Source organism: Pseudorasbora parva, chromosome 5 (assembly GCF_024679245.1).
Source record: "Pseudorasbora parva isolate DD20220531a chromosome 5, ASM2467924v1, whole genome shotgun sequence".
NCBI classification, from domain to species: domain Eukaryota; kingdom Metazoa; phylum Chordata; class Actinopteri; order Cypriniformes; family Gobionidae; genus Pseudorasbora; species Pseudorasbora parva.
This window is the reverse complement of record NC_090176.1, coordinates 30,190,599-30,208,817: the sequence shown is the minus strand read 5'-3', so window position 1 is coordinate 30,208,817 and position 18,219 is coordinate 30,190,599. Positions and strand designations below refer to the sequence as shown.

At 38.7% G+C, this 18,219-nt stretch overlaps 1 protein-coding gene across 1 annotated transcript in view; it reads right to left on the bottom strand.

The window, feature by feature from the left end:
- gtdc1 (glycosyltransferase-like domain containing 1) overlaps nt 1-18,219 on the bottom strand; it is a 45,453-nt gene that overhangs the window by 4,303 nt on the left and 22,931 nt on the right. Inside the window, exons 5-10 of the mRNA XM_067443836.1 lie at nt 13,974-14,069; nt 13,674-13,862; nt 5,338-5,447; nt 4,427-4,571; nt 435-505; nt 17-108 (exon numbers count right to left, since the gene is read on the bottom strand). Coding sequence (XP_067299937.1) covers nt 17-108; nt 435-505; nt 4,427-4,571; nt 5,338-5,447; nt 13,674-13,862; nt 13,974-14,069 — 703 coding nt within the window. The remainder of the gene's footprint in view (nt 1-16; nt 109-434; nt 506-4,426; nt 4,572-5,337; nt 5,448-13,673; nt 13,863-13,973; nt 14,070-18,219) is intronic.

The following is an 18,219-nucleotide window of genomic DNA, read 5'->3' as shown; positions in this document are numbered from 1 at the left end:
GATGAACATTATTTACCTGAATAACATGTTGTCTGACTAATTGCGGACGCTTGCAGAAGTCTTGTAGTCTTTTGCACAGCTGTTCAGGTGTTGAATACAGATATGTTGCTACAAGAGGAAAATACATATTTGATAAGTAAGAAACCTCAAAGAGCAGATGAGATCGCAGGCACTTTCGGCATTAAAAATTCAGCTGACACCATGCTGTGTGTGATGCTGTACATTATTGAACTGTGGTTATATTTATTTATTTATATAAAAATGCCAGAATGGTTTATGGCAAATTCTTCGATTGTGCTTTAAGATGAATAAGTCATTATACACAGAAGTTGAACATAGCAGCTTTGCCTGTGACAATAAATCTCCTTTTGCATATGAAATGGAGCTAGTTTTCTCATCACTGGCAAATCATGAAAATGAGAGAGGAGTTTTACCAGGGAATATTTCAGGATAGACCAAAGCCTTCGGACAAAGGGGATAGCAACCGCAATGGACCGCTTCTAACCTGAAAGAGAAGATTTATGTCATGTAAGGTTCAATTCCATATTGACCAAATCTGTTGAAATGACTCCATTTCTCCAATTAGCGATTTCTGAAACCGCACTAATAAAAGTTCAGCACTATGAGGCTGACAACAAACCAAAACAACTGCCAATACTAAACAAAGCCATCATAACCAGCTGAGGGATCGTTAGTTTTCCAACTGACCGCCTGACGGATGCAGCGGCACCCTGGACTGCACCTTGATCAATTCCAACCGTTATACGCAGCAGATCAAAGCATTTTAAAATCATTTTTCTACTTCAAATACCTAATGATCTAATGCTACCTCATAACTATGGCATAGTTTTGCACACTATCTAATGCTTTTAGTTCATCAAATAGTTCAATCTAGGGCAAACTTTGCTCCCAACTGATTCAACTCATTTGAACCCCTATTGCTGGCAGTGGAAATGACCGGCTGTTTAAATATTTTGTAGAATGAGTATTAATATTTAATGAGTCTATCCATCTCTCCCTTCACCATCAGATCCTCATCTCATTTCCCATGCTAAAACCATGCATATTTTAATATCCGATTAGCCCTCTGCCATTCACGGCAGAAATTTCAAGATTCTGATTGAGCAATGGGACAAATCTCCTCAAACAATCTCGTGGATTTGTGAAACGTCTCAAAGTTGCGTTTCAGAGTGGTTTGTTTCATTACATATTTAATGGTCACTCATACACTGCTAACAGCAAACCTTCAGATTTGTGACATAAGGAAACCAAAGCGTACGCTTTTCTTTTCTTTTGCAGTTTTAAGAATCATCGCTTTTGGTGGGTTCATATATTCGCACCGAAGCAATAAAACATGCCTTTATTCACATCTCTTTATTCCAAGCCAGTTGGAGGAAGAAAAAAGAACAAGAAAAAAATGAACACGTCGCCTAGCAATTATTTCTCTACAAAGAAAAAGAAAAACAACAGCACAACAGTCATCGTCCTTGAGCAAACACTAGACAGTGAAGGTTTAGTGTAGTATTACCTACTCCGCAACGTCAACATCCCCTTCCCTGATCAAATTCACAGTGAACACAGTAAATCAAAGTTGCTCGGCTGGAGTCTATGACAGCCCGTCGTATGAAACTGATTAAGGTCAGTTGCATGTCAATGCAGTTAATGTGTGAGCGTGCAAATGCTTATCAGGCTTTTCATCTCAAATATAATTAGGCGATCATTCTGCTTGGCTGCCTTACTGTTTTTCTGGAGGGCACGGATGGGCGTCTGCTGACAATTAATCAGATTAGGCTAATTTCCACAATAACGAGGACAGAGCACGGTGGAGAAAAGTCCCCTTGCGTGGCGCCGGCTGACCAATGAGACGCAAGGACTGATCGGCGAAGGCGTTTGAGCAGGTGACTCAAGTTCTGGGGTCTTACGGCCTTTTTCTCGTGTCATCAGCCCTTTGCAGCAAAATTGATTTACTAAGTGGCTGTTTCTTCAACTTCAGGCACTTTTATGTCCCTGGGGTTGATTTTTATTAAAACGAACAGATGTTTTTTTTTTTTTATATAGCCACATTATACTTTTCAAAAGATATCATTGTTTAACCTTTTCCCAGATTTTATATCTTAAAATATTAAAATCTTTCATAAAATAGAAATGATTACATTTAAAGGGATAGTTCATCAAAAAATGAAAATGTGATGTTTATCTGCTTACCCCCAGGGTTTTCAAGATGTAGGTGTGTTTGTTTCTAATTCTAATAAGACCCTCGGCCTGACAAGCCAGACCCACATCAAGATGTTTGGTCTGGAAACTCACCATAGACAGGGATCAATCCGAGGGGCGGGATAAACGGTTGTCTTTCAAACTCCCTCTGGGCGCGATAAGATAGCGCTACACCAACCAGAGCAACGAAGGTGAAGCAGAGCTTGTTGATAGATTAAACATTCGCCGTATCCGGTCGGCAACACTCCGAACACATCTTCCCTTTTTAAGAATGACTTCAGTGCCGTTCTTTGTTCTTTTCTCAGAGAAAAGCTTAACTCCAAGTCTTCCAGAGACTGGTCAAAGCTGATTCGAAAGACGGCGTTCGCCAGTTTCTGTGTTTACTAGAAGCACGCAAACGTAACTCGGACGTTGTCATTATGGCCCCGCCCACCGACTCTATACACGATGTGATTGGCCCAGCAAGAGTTAGGCGAATACAGCTCAGAAGTGTATTGAGAGTTGCTAGACGACACTCGTGGGCAGATTAGATTTGCTGCCGCTAGGGTGCGTCTAGATTTCTAGGCTAATAAGACCCCATTGACATGCATACGAGCAACGGTTGGAGTTAAAAATCTTAATTTGTGTTCTACTGAAGAAACAAACACACCTCCATCTTGGATGCCCTGGGGGTAAGCAGATAAACATCACTTTTTTATTTTTGGATGAACTATCCCTTTAAGATTATGATAATTTAAACAAATTAAGAGTGAATAAAAGATGATACATTTCAGTATTTATTTTTGTGAAAAGGATGCATATGTCTTGATGGCATCATTTCCATCAACCAAACAATATTCCCAAAGAAAGTTTTCCTTTCTAAATTTGTTTTACTTGTTTAGGAAACAGGCATCTCAGTAAAGAGTATGCTTCAGATGAAGTATGAATGAGAAGTAAATACATATTAAGATAAATATTACTATTATTTTAAAATAATTTCAAATCGATATATTCTTTTTTAAATGATGCAACTGTGAATTGCCTGAATATTATTTAAGTGCATTTACTTAGGTTACATAATATACTAGCTATTAGCTTTAGACATTCACCGTAACAATAAAAATGAGTCAATTTGTTTTACAAATGTCATTTTTATGTGCATTTTTTATGATGCATACATTAAGAAGTGGTGCAATATGACATTGTGGTGGGATTTTTCCTTTAAAAAAAACAAAAGAAAAGGGAAAAAAAAGACAATTCTCACATGGTGTGTTCATAGTTAAAGAAACACCCGAGCATTAATTACCCTATTCATCTCAATTCAAACGAGATGTTTTTGGAAGTTAAACATTATTAAGAAAAGCCGACAGCAGGTGTTTGATCAGCGTTTGAACACACACATCGCCTGAGGACATAAACGTAAAACACACACAGCTGAGGAGTCTCCTTATTCCTTCTCTCCACTGGACTTTGATCTAATGAAATCGAGAACAACCTCAGCCGTATGTAGCAAGAATCCCAAAGGGAACGCGAGTCTAAACCGTTACCTCGCAAAGCAAAGGATGTTTCCATCCAATCGATATCACAGCCTAGAAAATTCATCAATGCTGTCATCTAATAGGATGTATACATTTAGCGTACAGAACAAGGATGACCGAAGTCCCCCGGTGTAGAACGAGCCCCTGCTAGCAGGCTTTGGAGGAGTGCTACCTTGGCTCAGGGCATTATCTAACAAACTCTTCAAAAGTCAAGCACAGGTGACTGAAGATATTGATCCAGGCGATACCGAACACATCAAGGCTGGTGCTTTCAAAGGTCGCTCCAAAACACACGCAGTACCCTCCTGACTGTGAAACACCCCCCAGGAGGAGAGGACAGGCCTTTGGGATTGAAAGCAACCTTTCAATTAATCCGTGAACTTTTCTGGGTCTGTTTGGGGGTTTGGAGAATTACACACTCGTGGTAATCTTCACATTTTGTGTGTGTATGATGGAGCCGTCTTTCTATATAAGCGATGATTTTGTATTGTTTCACTTCATTTTGGCTGCTAAACAAATAGGAGTTACTATAAATTCTGTGGTAATGTACTAATATGAATGACTAAATTCACTAAAACTGATACCTTTCTCTAAATTTCAAACAACACTTGCGCTAATCAACATAAATAAACCATTGTGGTGACTTTCTGTTTGGAGAGAACATATTTCTGTGACAGACAGCAGATGAAACTCACATTGCTACTCCGAAAAACTCGTGCTTGGCTGTGGAAACGACGACATCTGCTTGGCACAGCGCTTTGAGGTAATCTTCCTTACTGGGCATGAAACCCCAGTGCTGGATGTGGTCAACCAACTGTTCTTTGGCTTCTGAAAAGATGTCTATAGTGGGAAGGAATGGAGAAAGGGACAGAGGCCTCAATATCGACGTGTAGTAATTAGCAGAGAGAGGGATGTTTAAAGTTTTGGTCATATTTTGCGAGGAGATAAAATAAGCAAGGCCGTCATAAATTTGGACATAAAACGGAGAAGGGCACAAATAATCAATAACATGATTCTATTAGCAAAATCAAAATAGATTAAAACCGTTTCAATGTGATTGCCTTCCGAGCAATCGTAAACATAATTTCATAACATGAGCAACCTTTACGATCTGTTTATTTCTTTCGGTCCCGTGGCTGTTTATGCCATGATAAAACTTTGCATCTCAATATAAGAGATTGTGTTTCCTGTAAGTCTCTTTTTGGCAGCGCTAGAGTGCGCGGGCACATAAATGAAATGAATGCAACTCCATAAATACCTAAGACTGTCCGAAAGATATTAAAGCATAATTGTCCACTAATGAGGAGTGTATTTTGCCAATGAAAATGTTGCCTGTGTGCGATAAACAGACGATCTTTGAACCTAAAGCGATGCACTTAACAAATTTGTTTCAAAGTTAAACATGTAATCACATTTGAGCATGACATCAGAGGTGTCAAAGAACTAAATCATTCTATGAAAAGTAGGGAGATAGAGGGAAGGAGAGAATAAAAGAAAGATTTTGGTGAAGAAAAAAATAACTAGAAGAACTGTTGTACAAAAGCAATATCACACCATAATTGCTTAATTATATCCCCGTCCCTAATCCCTCCAGAACATGATGTACCTGGAACGTCAGTGAAGGTCTCTCCCAGGACAGAGACTTCAAAGCTCAGCTGTCGTTCTTTGAGTTTCAGTAAGGTCTGGAAGAACAGCTGTGGGTCTTTGTCATGTTCCCTTTAGCCAGAAAGAGAAAAAGCAGAAACAAAACACTGACTATTTCACAGTTGGAAACAATAACATAAATACAAATTAATTATTAGCAGGAAAGTAATAAATAATATTACAAAAAGGAATATAAAAAATAAAGTACCAAAAGTGTGTGTGTGTGTGTGTGTGTGTGTGTGTGTGTGTGTGTGTGTGTGTGTGTGTGTGTGTGTGTGTGTGTGTGTGTGTGTGTGTGTGTGTGTGTGTGTGTGTGTGTGTTGGTAATCCCTACGTTATGGGGACAAAGATGGCAATATCCGAAATCCTTGTCCTCATGGGGACATTTTTTGGTCCCTGTGAGGAAAACATCTTATAAAGTTTTTTTGAGAAAGTAAAAATGCAGAATGTTTCCTGTGATGGGTAGGTTAAGGGGCAGGGGCAGTGTAAGGGGATAGAAAATATGGTTTGTACAGTATAAAAACCATTATGTCTATGGAAATTCTCCATAAAACGTGGAAACACTACGTGTGTGTGTGTGTGTGTGTGTGTGTGTGTGTGTGTGTGTGTGTGTGTGTGTGTGTGTGTGTGTGTGTGTGTTTGTGTGTGTGTGTGTATGTGTGTGTGTGTGTGTGTGTGTGTACACATATACAACGATCAGGCATAACATTATGACCACTGACAGGTGAAGTGAATAACACTGATTATCTCTTCCTCCTCACGGCATGTGTTAGTAAGATATATTAGGTAGCAAGTGAACATTTTGTCCCATTGGACAAAGTTGATGTGTTAAAAGCAGGGAAAATGGACAAGTGTAAGGATCTGAGCGAATTTGATACGGGACAAATTGTGATGGCCAGACGACTGGCAAACTGCAGCTCTAGTAGGGTGTTCCCAGACTGCGGTGGTCAGTATCCATCAAAAGTGGTCCAAAGAAGAAACAGTGGTGAACCGGTGACATGGGAGTCATGGGCGGCCAAGGCTCATTGATGAAAGTGGGGAGTGAAGGCTGGTCAAACAGACCATAGAGCTTCTGTAGCGGAAATTGCTCAAGAAATGAATCCTGGTTCTGATAGAAAGATGTCAGAACACACAGTGCATCACAGTTTGTTGCGTATGGGGCTGCATAGCTGCAGACCAGTCAGGGTGCCCATGCTGACCCCTGTTTTCTGCTGAAAGCACCAACAGTGGACATGTGAGAATAAGAACTGGACCAGAGCAATGGAAGAAGGTGGCCTGCTCAGATGAATCGTGTTTGTCGTGGATGCCCGGATGCATGTGCTATGCTTACCTGGGGAACACATGGCGAAAAAGGCAAGCCGACGGAGGCAGTGTGATGCTTTGGTAAATGTTAGGTCCTGCCATCATGTGGATGTTACTTTGACATGTACCACCACCTAAGCATGGTTGCAGACCATGTACACTCTTTCATGGAAACGGTATTCCCTGGTGGCTGTGGGCTCTTTCAGCATTATGATGCACCCTGCCACAAAGCAGAAATGGTTCAGAAATGGCTTGAGGAGCACAATGAGTTTGAGGTGTTGACTTGGCCTCCAAGTTCCCCAGATCTCAATCCAACTGATCATCTGTGGGATGTGCTGAACAAACAAGTCTGATCCATGGAGGTCCCACCTCACAACTTACAGGACTTAAAGGATGTGTTGCTAACATCTCCGTGCCAGATACCACAGAAAACCTTCAGGTGTCTAGTGAAATCCATGACTCGATGGGTCAGGGCTGTTTTAGCAGCAAAAGGGGGACCAACACAATACTAACATAATGTTAATGCCTGATCAGTGTATACAGTATATAAAAACAGATAGAGAGAGAGAGTTTTATCAGCAATTATTATTATTGGCATCTTTAACTGATGATGATGATAATAATAATAATAATCTTTAACAATTATTATTAGCATCTTCAAGTACTCTTTATTTTTGCAACCACAAAATTTCCATGAAAAAATGTATGACCAAAAGGCCATTTCTGCTTTTCATTATTTTTTAAATGTCCTTCAACTTTTCTATGTTTATAAATATTTTCTAATGTTATTGTTGAAATAATAAAAAACATACTGAGAAAAGGTAAAATCAAACTCTGATGAAATTTCAGTGTTTGACATTTTTAATTTTGATTTTGCGGAAACGTGTAAACAAATGGAAATGTTAATACAATTATTTACATTTGAGGTGCGTGGTATGAGTTCTCAAAGTTTCTCCTCGAATCTCAGCTCATATACCTTAATTACACATCTGAAGCTGAGGCCACATGTTCTGTCACTGTGATCCAGCCAGGCCGCTGATTGCTGGTGTGCTTCCATTAAAGTTCTGAGCTCAGCCAAGAGATCTGGTGAGCAGCTTCACAGCGATCACTGGCAATGCTTCATTACCTCAAAAATAGTTCACTCTGAAGTCTAAAGTCTGCCTTTGAAATCCAAGGCACACTTTACAGGTTCTAATAAGATTAAATGAGGAGTACTTCAAAGAATTGGTTTTATTAAATGCCATTTCAATTTTATTTTGTACTATGAGAAGATCAACGGGTAATTTGCCCAATCTTATGTACATGTATAAAATAAAACAATTTACTGCTGTGTGTCTAAAATGTAAGTAAGTAGTAGTAAGTAGAAAATACTTACTTATACTTACTTACTTACTTACTTACTTACTACTAAAATGTCAGAGCAGAAATCACACACTTTCCAAATAAAACCTCATGGAATTACTTACTAAGTGCATTTCAGACCGCTCCATGCGAGCCTGTTTTATTCTGCAATCAAAAAGACTAATGTGGCTAACCAACATGCAGACAGCACATCTGATGAAGAAGCCTCCCTCTGAATACAACGACCCTCGACGCACTGGTTTGAAATCCTTCTCTTTGGCCTAAACTGCGTGCCTGAAGACCTTTTCAAACTCTGACAGTCGAATGATGATCCATGCAGCTCATCCACTTGATAAAGCAGAGGTACATTACCGAACAACGGCCTTACAGAGCTCATACACGTTGCACAAAAGAGGCTTTGACAAATCTCTGAGCTCGTCAGCGCTGCCGTTCTGTATACTGTCTGAGAAAGAGCCCTCTTCACAAAAATGACGATGTTGAAGGTCAAAAACAATTACCGGGGCAGAAGCGCTTTGACAAAAGACACCTCCCACTTGGGTGGAATCTCCTTAGATGAGGTATTAGTGAGGGCTTATTTCCTCTCATTTCCGGTTCTTTTATGTTGCCTTTTCCCTCCTGGCTTGACGTTGATTCCCTCATTAATTTTGCAGCCTCTTTGATTCGCTACATTGTGGATGTGATTGCTACCTCCTCCGGACTAAGACTGGTTGACCTGCAGGGAGGTGACATGGCGACTGCAGGGATGCCTATTACCCGGCCTGTCAGTCTAGTAACTAAAACAGCCTTCATGAGGACCGTGATGCCTTATTTCCTACTGACAGCATAGCGGAGGGTTAATTAATATGTCAGTTATGTTATGCAGGGATTGCTGGGGCTCAACGTGCCTCTCGCACTAAAACTGGAAGAGCGGAGACCCGCGCAAACAAGTTCACTAAAATGCACTTGCGGCTGCTGCTGGTCTGTGATGTCTGGTCTTGGCATTAATGCAGATTAATAAACATACAACACAATCATATTAGTGATTAATTATTGGAAACTTTCTACAAGCTATACTTGAGGGACATTTTAAATGCAGATGTTAATGATAGGTGGCAAACATGGATGACCCAAATAAGGTTGAGATTATCTGGCTAGTATGGACATGCTGCAAAAATCTATCAAGATTGCACTTACTTTTTAAGTAGTATTCATAAATACTTGTATTGTATTTTATATGTATTATTAAAAAAAAATGGTGTGTATATATAAAATTCCATTAAATAATGTATTAAATATATGTAGTATTATACACACAGACATTGGGTTTTCAAGTTTTTTTATGGGGACTTTCAATAGACGACCTTCCCCTGAACCTAACCATCACAGAAACCTTTTTCTCATGGGGACCAAAACATGTCCTCACAAGAACGAGGATTTTGAACATTTTGTCCCTTGGGTCTACCTGACACAACACACATCTATGCTTGAAACCACACACACACACAGAGGAGGAAGAGGAAAAGGAAGAGGAAGAGGAAGAGGAAGAGGAAGAGGGAGAGGGAGAGAGAGAGAGAGAGAGAGAGAGAGAGAGAGAGAGAGAGAGAGAACTTTTGAACAATTCAATGCACCCAATGAATAATTTCTTTCAACAACAACAACAACAATCGTACTGCCACCAAACTTTTAAACAGTAGTGTAAATGCCTACATACTGTATACACACTATGTTACTTCCTAATACTAAAATAGGGAATTTTCTTACCCTTTGACCTTAGAGTGCAATGAGACAGAAACCAAATAAAACAAATATGAAAAAAAGGGTTCTGCAGGGACCCAGCAAATCCTCATTAGCAGTCATCCGGTACCACTTAAAAGAATATGATCCTCTCATTTAGACAGCTATGATTAAATATTCCCCTTTAAGTCGCACCCATGAGGTGCATGTTTTAAAATTAAAACTCTATTTACTGCAAAAGCATGACGTTAAAGGATTCAAATCAGAAGGAAGCGAAAGGGCTAATTAATGGGGCTCTTGAAAGACCAGGATTCAGTTATCTGGGGATTGATTAGGGTCAGCTGAAAATAGCGGAGGCAAAGCCTCCGGTAAAACAAGACAAAACAAACCATGACCGTGTCGATCGTTCTCACTGTTCCTCCGCTGGGAGGGGTGCATGGTGGGGCCATAATAAGGCTATATACGGATGGTTGTGAAAATGCATGTGCTGACGTCTTTGATAGCATTTGGACTGTCAGTAAACGATTCGTTTTCCACTTCTCTACTGTTTCCTGACCCTGATTCATTAGTTTTAATTGCGAGCAAAGGCAGAATTCCAGAAAATATTTGACTTTTGATGTTTGCACACAAGTCAGCCTTAAATCCTTTGTGCCGTTTTCAAAATTCCAACATATCATGTCCTTCCAAGCACCGTCCCTCTCTAATGGGGGTCTCGGCGGCACGGCTCTGGCGATGAGCAGCGCAGGAGGAGTTGTGGAACCAGTCACGATCCATGCCAGCACAGTGTGGTGACGAGTCAGTGGCCGTGTCTTTTTTACTTGGTCATTAGTGCCCGCTGCACAGTCTGGGAAGACCGAGAGATACACAAATATGTCTGGATTTCAAGACAGGCCACAGAAGAAGGAGAAAAAAACATTGCGTAATTGCCTGCAGAGAACGATCGCCTGAAACACAAAGGTCCAGCAGAGGGAAAACCCATGCCAGCCCATGTGACTGTCTGATGGTGTACTTTAGTAAATGTTTTCTTTACTGGAGTTGTTTTTTTTGTTTTGTTTTTGGGTGTGGGGGTTGGTAAGAACATGTGCCTTTTGGTCACTGTGAAAATCAAGGTTGCTCTCTTAGGTAAATGGGCTTTTCAGAAGCAAATTTAAGCTCTCATCACATGCACCTGCAAACAGCTGCCCTCTCTGACCATACGCCCCAGTCAGCGCCTGCAATAAGACAGTCCTGTAATCCAACGGATGAAGACCTATCCAGGCCACATGGAGATTAACAATCTGCAACCAGTGATGATGACAAAAAGAGAGGCTGGAAAAAAAGGAAAAAAGGATGAAATGGGACACACTGTCAAAGATAATCCAAGCCCCTTCTTATTTTCCAGCAGCTCTCGCCCTGTGTAAATCCCAATTTAACTCGGACCAAAGCCAACGTTTACGAGGCACGGATGTTAACAGCGCTAATCCATCTGTGTTTTGCTCAGTTTTGAAGAGATTACACAATGGATGGTTTTGTTACTGATACAAGAGTAGGTGAATGACAGATACATAACACAAACAAACATTGCAAAATCCCTGTGCCAGCATCAAACTTCGACACCGGTGGTCTTTTCGGTTGTTAATCTGATTTATGGGTGTTTTTTGGTAAGGAAACATATCATCACTGCCAAGAGATGAGCAAAGAGTCATGGGAGAAATATGTGGCTTGTGCAACAGTTTCTTTTTTTTCTTTTTTCTCAGCCCATGGCAGATGAGGTAGAGATACAATGCTGTTTGGTTTCCACTCATGCCAAGAGGAGGTCTAAAATATGGGGAGTGGAAGATATTTAAACTTCAACAAAAACCACAGAGCAATCCTGCGGGCAATAAAATATTTTCTCATCCCTCCCCCAATGGTCCCTGTGAACAAAACTCAACGGCACAGACTTCTGTTGCTGTTTCTGCACTTGAGATTGTGTTCATACAAACATTTTAAAAATGTTATGAGAGGAATCAAATGGCGATGTCACTGATAATATTCTAACAGTGGCTTTCGCCAAGATTAATTTTGAGAAAACAATGAGATGATGCTGAAATATATAATCCGGCCCACAACCATCGAGGGGGTCGGAGGACACATTACACGCTTCAAACTGCTTCGAACCAGTGGTCTATCTATGCATATTGTACCAAAACAAGCATGTTATCCATTTGCCATGCCTCTGCTGTACTGTCAAACAATTCCCTGGACAGCCCAAAGCAAATAACTCACAGAATGGTAGTTGTGTACAGGTTGATGTTTGAGGCGCTTTCATGTCGCATGTGTTTGAAGTCTGCTGAGAAATAAGGTCCTTGCATTACATTTCTGTGTGAGTGCTTTGTTTAGTGGGAACAGTGACAGCTAAAAGCTATTATTTCAACATGAAAATGCTCGACAATCTTCTAGAATTGTTCAATTCTGCAGTTTCCACAATTGAAAGCAGCAGCACTTTCATGTACCATGGGGTTGATTTTTATGACAACAGGAATTTTTCTTCTTTTTTTGATTTAATTGTTTTTATTTTACCATGCCTTAGTTATTTATTTAATTTACTTCTATCTACTTTCAAATTCCTTATACCTAACATTTTATTGTAGTACCTTTGCTAGACAGAAGTTCATATGTTACATTTTAAACTCTATTTTAAAACTATGATTGTATAAACAAATAAAAAGAAATAATCAAAACTATTCCAATATTTATAGCAGGAAAATGCCATTTTAACAAATTCACAAAAGGAATATATATATTAATTGTGTGTATTTAAGAATACAAAAAAATGCTAGATATGAAATTAGTCTTAGAAAGACAAATAGTCATCCATTTTATTCCAAAAAAAAAATTGTCATTTAACCACAATGTTATCAAAACCTATTTATGTAAGCATGTTTGTTTAAGTATCGTTAAGTCGTTTTTGCATTAGTTTAAGCATTAAAGGGTTAGTTCACCCAAAAATAAAAATGATGTCATTAATTACTTACCCATATGTCATTCGACACCCGTAAGACCTTTGTTCATCTTCGAAACATTTTCTTCGAGATATTTTTGTTGAAAAACGTTGGCTTAGAAAGGCCATCATTGGCCACAATGACATTTCCTCTCTCAAGACCCATAGAAGGCACTAAGACACCATTAAAAATTCCATTTCACTACAGTGGTTCTACAATCATTTTATGAAGCAACAAGAATAGTTTTTGTGCGCAAAAAAAAAAAAACGACTTATATAGCGATGACTGATTTCAAAACACAGCTTCGTAAAGCTTCGAACCGTTCTAATTCGTTATGAATCAGTGTATCGAATCTGCGGTTTGGATTGCCAAAGTTACGTCAGCTCAGCAGTTTGCCGATACGCTGATTCATAACGCTCCGACGCTTCAGGAAGGGATGTTTTGAAATCGGCCATCACTATACAAGTCGTTATTTATTTATTTTTTGCGCACAAAAACTATTCTCGTCGCTTCAAAAAAATATTGTAGAACCACTGTAGTGAGATGGACTTTGTAAAGATGTCTTTAGTGCATTTTATGGGTCTTGAGAGAAGAAATGTCATTCGTGTCAATGAAGGCCTTTCTGAGCAAACGGTTTTCAAAAAAAATATCTCAATTTGTGTTCTGAAGATGAACAGAGGTCTTACGGGTGTCGAACGACATGAGGGTAAGTAATTGATGACATAATTTTTATTTTTAGGTGAAATAACCCTTGCAAGCAAATATACAAGATCAAAAGTGCCCAAAGTTGAAGAAATATCTTTACAATGCTTTGAAATTCATTATAATTATGAATGAAGAATAAGTTAGTTAATGAATGATTGAAAGTATTTTGTAAAATCCACATTTCTATAAATACATGGATGTTAAATAAGCTCTTCATGAATAAATGCATCAAATGTTTTCATGTACGTCTCACCAGCGGTGTGGCCAGACTATGTGGAGTGGCCGAAGTTTTCCTCTCTCATCATCATACGGACGGGACACTGGCTCCTTCTCCAATGTCTCCTGATGGGGTGTAATACTCGTGGGCTTCAAGGACTGCTGCGGCCCCTCCACATTAAGAACCTTCTCAGGTGGCTCCGAGTCTATCGTGAGGTCTGGACAACTGATGGTGTTTATTATAAGGTCATTAGTTAGGCCCCCATAATTTACTCAAGAAATAACCAGTCTTAGCCATTTTAATGTGCAAACAGCCTTCAGTGCTACAGAGCATTACCTTGGACCTGATGTCTGAGCGTGGCTTTGAGCTGCCAGAGCGTGGATATCATCACACCGCACTGAATGCCTGAGACGTTTGTGTGCAGGGAGGAATCTGAGGACGAAAGGGGAAAAGCCCTATAAAACACACATAAGAGAAACTACGGAAAAAACTATTTTTAAAAAATGAAATAAAAAACACTACGACTGTAAACACATTCCTAATTCAAAGATGTTTTTCCTTAAACCTTCACTGATTTCTATAATGAAAAACAACATAAGGAGCAAATAATTCATATGCTACACCAGTCAGAACATTACATGTTTGAACAAAATAAACAAAGAAGGTAACTAAAACCACATTTTAAAAAAGAAAAAAGGGCCCTCATGTGGCATTTCTCTCTCCCCGGCCTTAAAATATGTCTTGCACACAGCCGGACTGATGTATTCTGCAACCACGATGATTATTGCAAGTTAAAGAAGTTAAAACAAGTCACATTTTCACATAATTCTCTGCCAAAAGCAATCCATGAAACGCAGAAAGCACTTTCTCCGTTCTCTGCGACTGCACAGCCCATGCGCTGCCTCGATGGCACCGCGAGTCCTAATTGTAGGTTGTGTGATGGACGCGAGCCAATTAGCTGCTTGAGAGCGAGATTCCCCCATGCTTACTGACGCGCTATTATTTTTTGCAGTGGAGCAAAACCGAAGAAAGATATATGGCACTATCTTTAGTCCAGATTGAGTCCAAAACAAGTCAAAACATTTACAAAAGCCCTTCAAGATATTCATGATGCAACATAAATTTTCCGAAGATTAATGAGCAGATCACTAACAGCAAACACTTGGCTGCTGATGCAAGCTTCCATTACGGTTACAGTAGATCCTCTTTCTTTTTAAAACAAGTAATTTAACATTGCCACTCTGTAACAAGGCACGTTTGGGAAGGGAAGATTAAATCAAATATAAAAGTTAACAAAATAAAATGAAAAAATAAGAAATGAAATAAAAAATAATGTAATAGTACAGTTCATTAAATTGGCTTGAATAAAGAGGATGTCCTAAGTGGCACTTATATGTATTTCTGTGAGCCAAAGTCTCTGTGGTGGAGGGAAGCAATACAACATGACAAACTACTAACCGATTTAGCACGACTTCCCACAATATGTTTATAATATATGTGGATCCTTCCAAGTGCTGGAGAACTCATCGACTTCAAAACAAAAGGGGCTGTAAAGGCAGTCGAGTGTAAAGAGAGTTTCTCTCTGAGTTGCATTCAGATGGCTGCCTAGACTCACCACAATTTTGGGTGTATTTCTACCGCCCACTTTTTCCGAGTTAGCTGTGTACCGGTCATGAATAATTATACAAGAAGACAAAGTGGCACTTTATTTCCCTTTTCTCATTGGTTCAACTTCTTAACTGTGTTGAAAGCATTTCCGGGTACAGGACACAAGCGTGTTTGTGCATTCTGACCGCACTTTCGTCTAGATGAAATCGAGTTCAGGAAGTGTTAGTCAAATACAGATAGGTAAATTAAGGTCTGAATGGAAGAACCTTCAAAGAAAGCTGTTAAAGCCTCAGAATAAATGTCCAGAGCACATTCACTATTTGCTCTTTTGAAGTTGTCGTTTCAGACGCGTTGCCCTAATCCCGTATTCATCTCAGTAAATATGCACTCTGCAGCGATCAATGGCTATCCAAATATGAAACGGTGCCATTATAATTCTCCAAACGTCCCTGAGAAAGACAGAGTATCAATGAGAGCAGTCAGTCAACAGTTCACCTCCATTAGATTAGCCATTGATAAAAGTGCCAGGGAAGAGTTTCACAATGGATGAATTAACTAACAGATGTGGACAAGGGAGCCAGGCTACATAAAGCTGCACTAAAGAGATGACAAGAAGGTGGTTGCGGCAAGGTATGAGGGATGGAGCTGCCTTGCAAGCTGGGAGGAAAATTTCATTTCGAGGGCCATTTTGAAAATTACACGAGGAGGTTTTGACTAGGCAATAAAAACACAGCCGTGTCCACTGACAGGAGAGGGAGAATGCCACCAATTAGCTTATTTATAAATCAGGCGCAATTTCAGAGATGACTTTTACCTTGCATTTGATTAAATGTGAAAGGATGGTTGGGGAAAAGAGGGAGGAAGGAAAATCAAAGTCAAAAATCATTTCATCTAATTTCCTTTATTGGCAATAATCACAAGCGGTCTCTTTTTCCCAGGCTAATGAAAAATTCCATTGATCTTGAGGTTGGCCGTTGTGACGGCTTAGAAGCGGAGAGAGCTACGTGTGAGCTGTGCAAACTTTCTCCGGCAGTTCTCCGGGGTTGCTCTCGATAACTTTAAGTAACTGGGTTCATTACAAGTTAACCTCAATTGCTGCATAATGTTGACTAATACCAAAAACATATGCAAAAATTGAAAATGTGATGGCAATGAGGCGCTTACAATTGAAGTAAACATGGCCCAAAGGCTATAAAAATTGAAATCGTTTTGTTAAAGCACGTATTAACTAAAATGTAGAGTCGTCAAGAAGTGAAAGATTATAGCAAATGTTACATCCTTTGAGAGCGCTTTCCCTTTAAAAGCACAAGTTTGACTGAGTTGCATGAAATTATAACAAAAAAGTTCAATAACCTTGGTTACTTTGACTACTGGCGTTGAAAGAGAAGGATTGCCTATAACGTTACAAATGTAAACATACATTTTGAAGACAGAAATTAATGTTTTGGTAACACTTTACTTAAAGCCCTTATGTATAGCATATTTTTAATGCAGAATTTCTACCTCATAATGAACCTTATAATGCATTGTATGATCTCATGAATAATTCTAACCACATTTATATTTTGACTTTGTATTATTTTTTTGTTATTTTCTTTTCTTTGTAATTTCTATTGTATCACTTTGAGATTCTTCGGAATTAAAAGTGTTATAAATAAAAAAATATTATTATTATTATTATTATTATTATTATTATTATTATTATTATTATTATTATTATTATTATAACATTATAATACTTTTCTATTCATTGACCACAATTTTAGAAAATATTATGCATTAAAACACATAAACAGCCACCTGCAGCAAGCATTATTATGCCTTTTTTTTTTTTTTTTTACTTCAGTTACAATTATTTATGAAATAGAAGATATGATGTATTATAATTTACATTATAAATACCTTTATAATGCATTATTCATATGGGCTTTAAGTAAAGTGTTACCCATGTTTTTATTCAGCATGAAATCAAAAAGATTAAAACTGACAGTAAATACACTGTAAAAAATTATATGTTCAATAAGTTATGACAACATAGGTTTTTACATTGTTTTAACTCATCAATATAAGTTAAGAAATGTTAAACTTGTATTTATTAGTTATACAAGATGTAACTCATTTTTTAAAGTCAGTTTAACATAATAATAATAAGTTGAAATAACTTAAACATCCAAGTCGATTCTACTGCAAAAGTTCAAAATGTGCCTTTTTTTTACAGTGTAGATTTACAAAGTTTACAAAATATTTCCACAAATATTAAGCAGCACAACTATTTTCAACATTGATGATAATAAGAAATGTGTCTTGAGCATCAAATCAGTATTTTAGAATGATTTCTGAAGGACTATGTGACACTGAAGACTGGAGTAATGATGCTGAAAATTCAGCACACCAATACAGGAATAAATAAAATATATAAAAAACAACAACATTGTTTTAAATTGTAAGAACATTTCCCAATAGTAATATAAATATTTAAGTTTTGTGGCTATGAATTGTTTGCTATCAGCTCCAATAATAATAAGAAATATTTTTTTTTAATAATTATTGTCAGTGATAAAAGACATTATGCCATAAACACTGTCAATTTAACTTTGTATTGAACCTGAAACCTCCCTGTAAAACTCTCTGCCCACTGAGGGAAAGCGACCGATCACGCAAAGGTTTAATGCGGCCAAGTGTGTCGTTCTGAAAGCACCGTGGCCAGCATTAGTCTCATCAGTGTGGGTGCCCTGTAGGGTGGCTTGACAGAGGTCTGGTATGATGGGCACAGGAGACCTGAAGAGAGCCTCTGAGATGTGGACAGAGAAGGTCATTACTGCACATTAACATCTACATTCATTATTACCAACTGACCTCATAGTCAAACGCCAAACTTCCTGTCCCAACTGTGGCACACATCCTGGACTTTAGTCTACTCTACGTGACACTGAGAATGAAAAATATCATACCTCTGAGGGCGTTGGGATGAGGA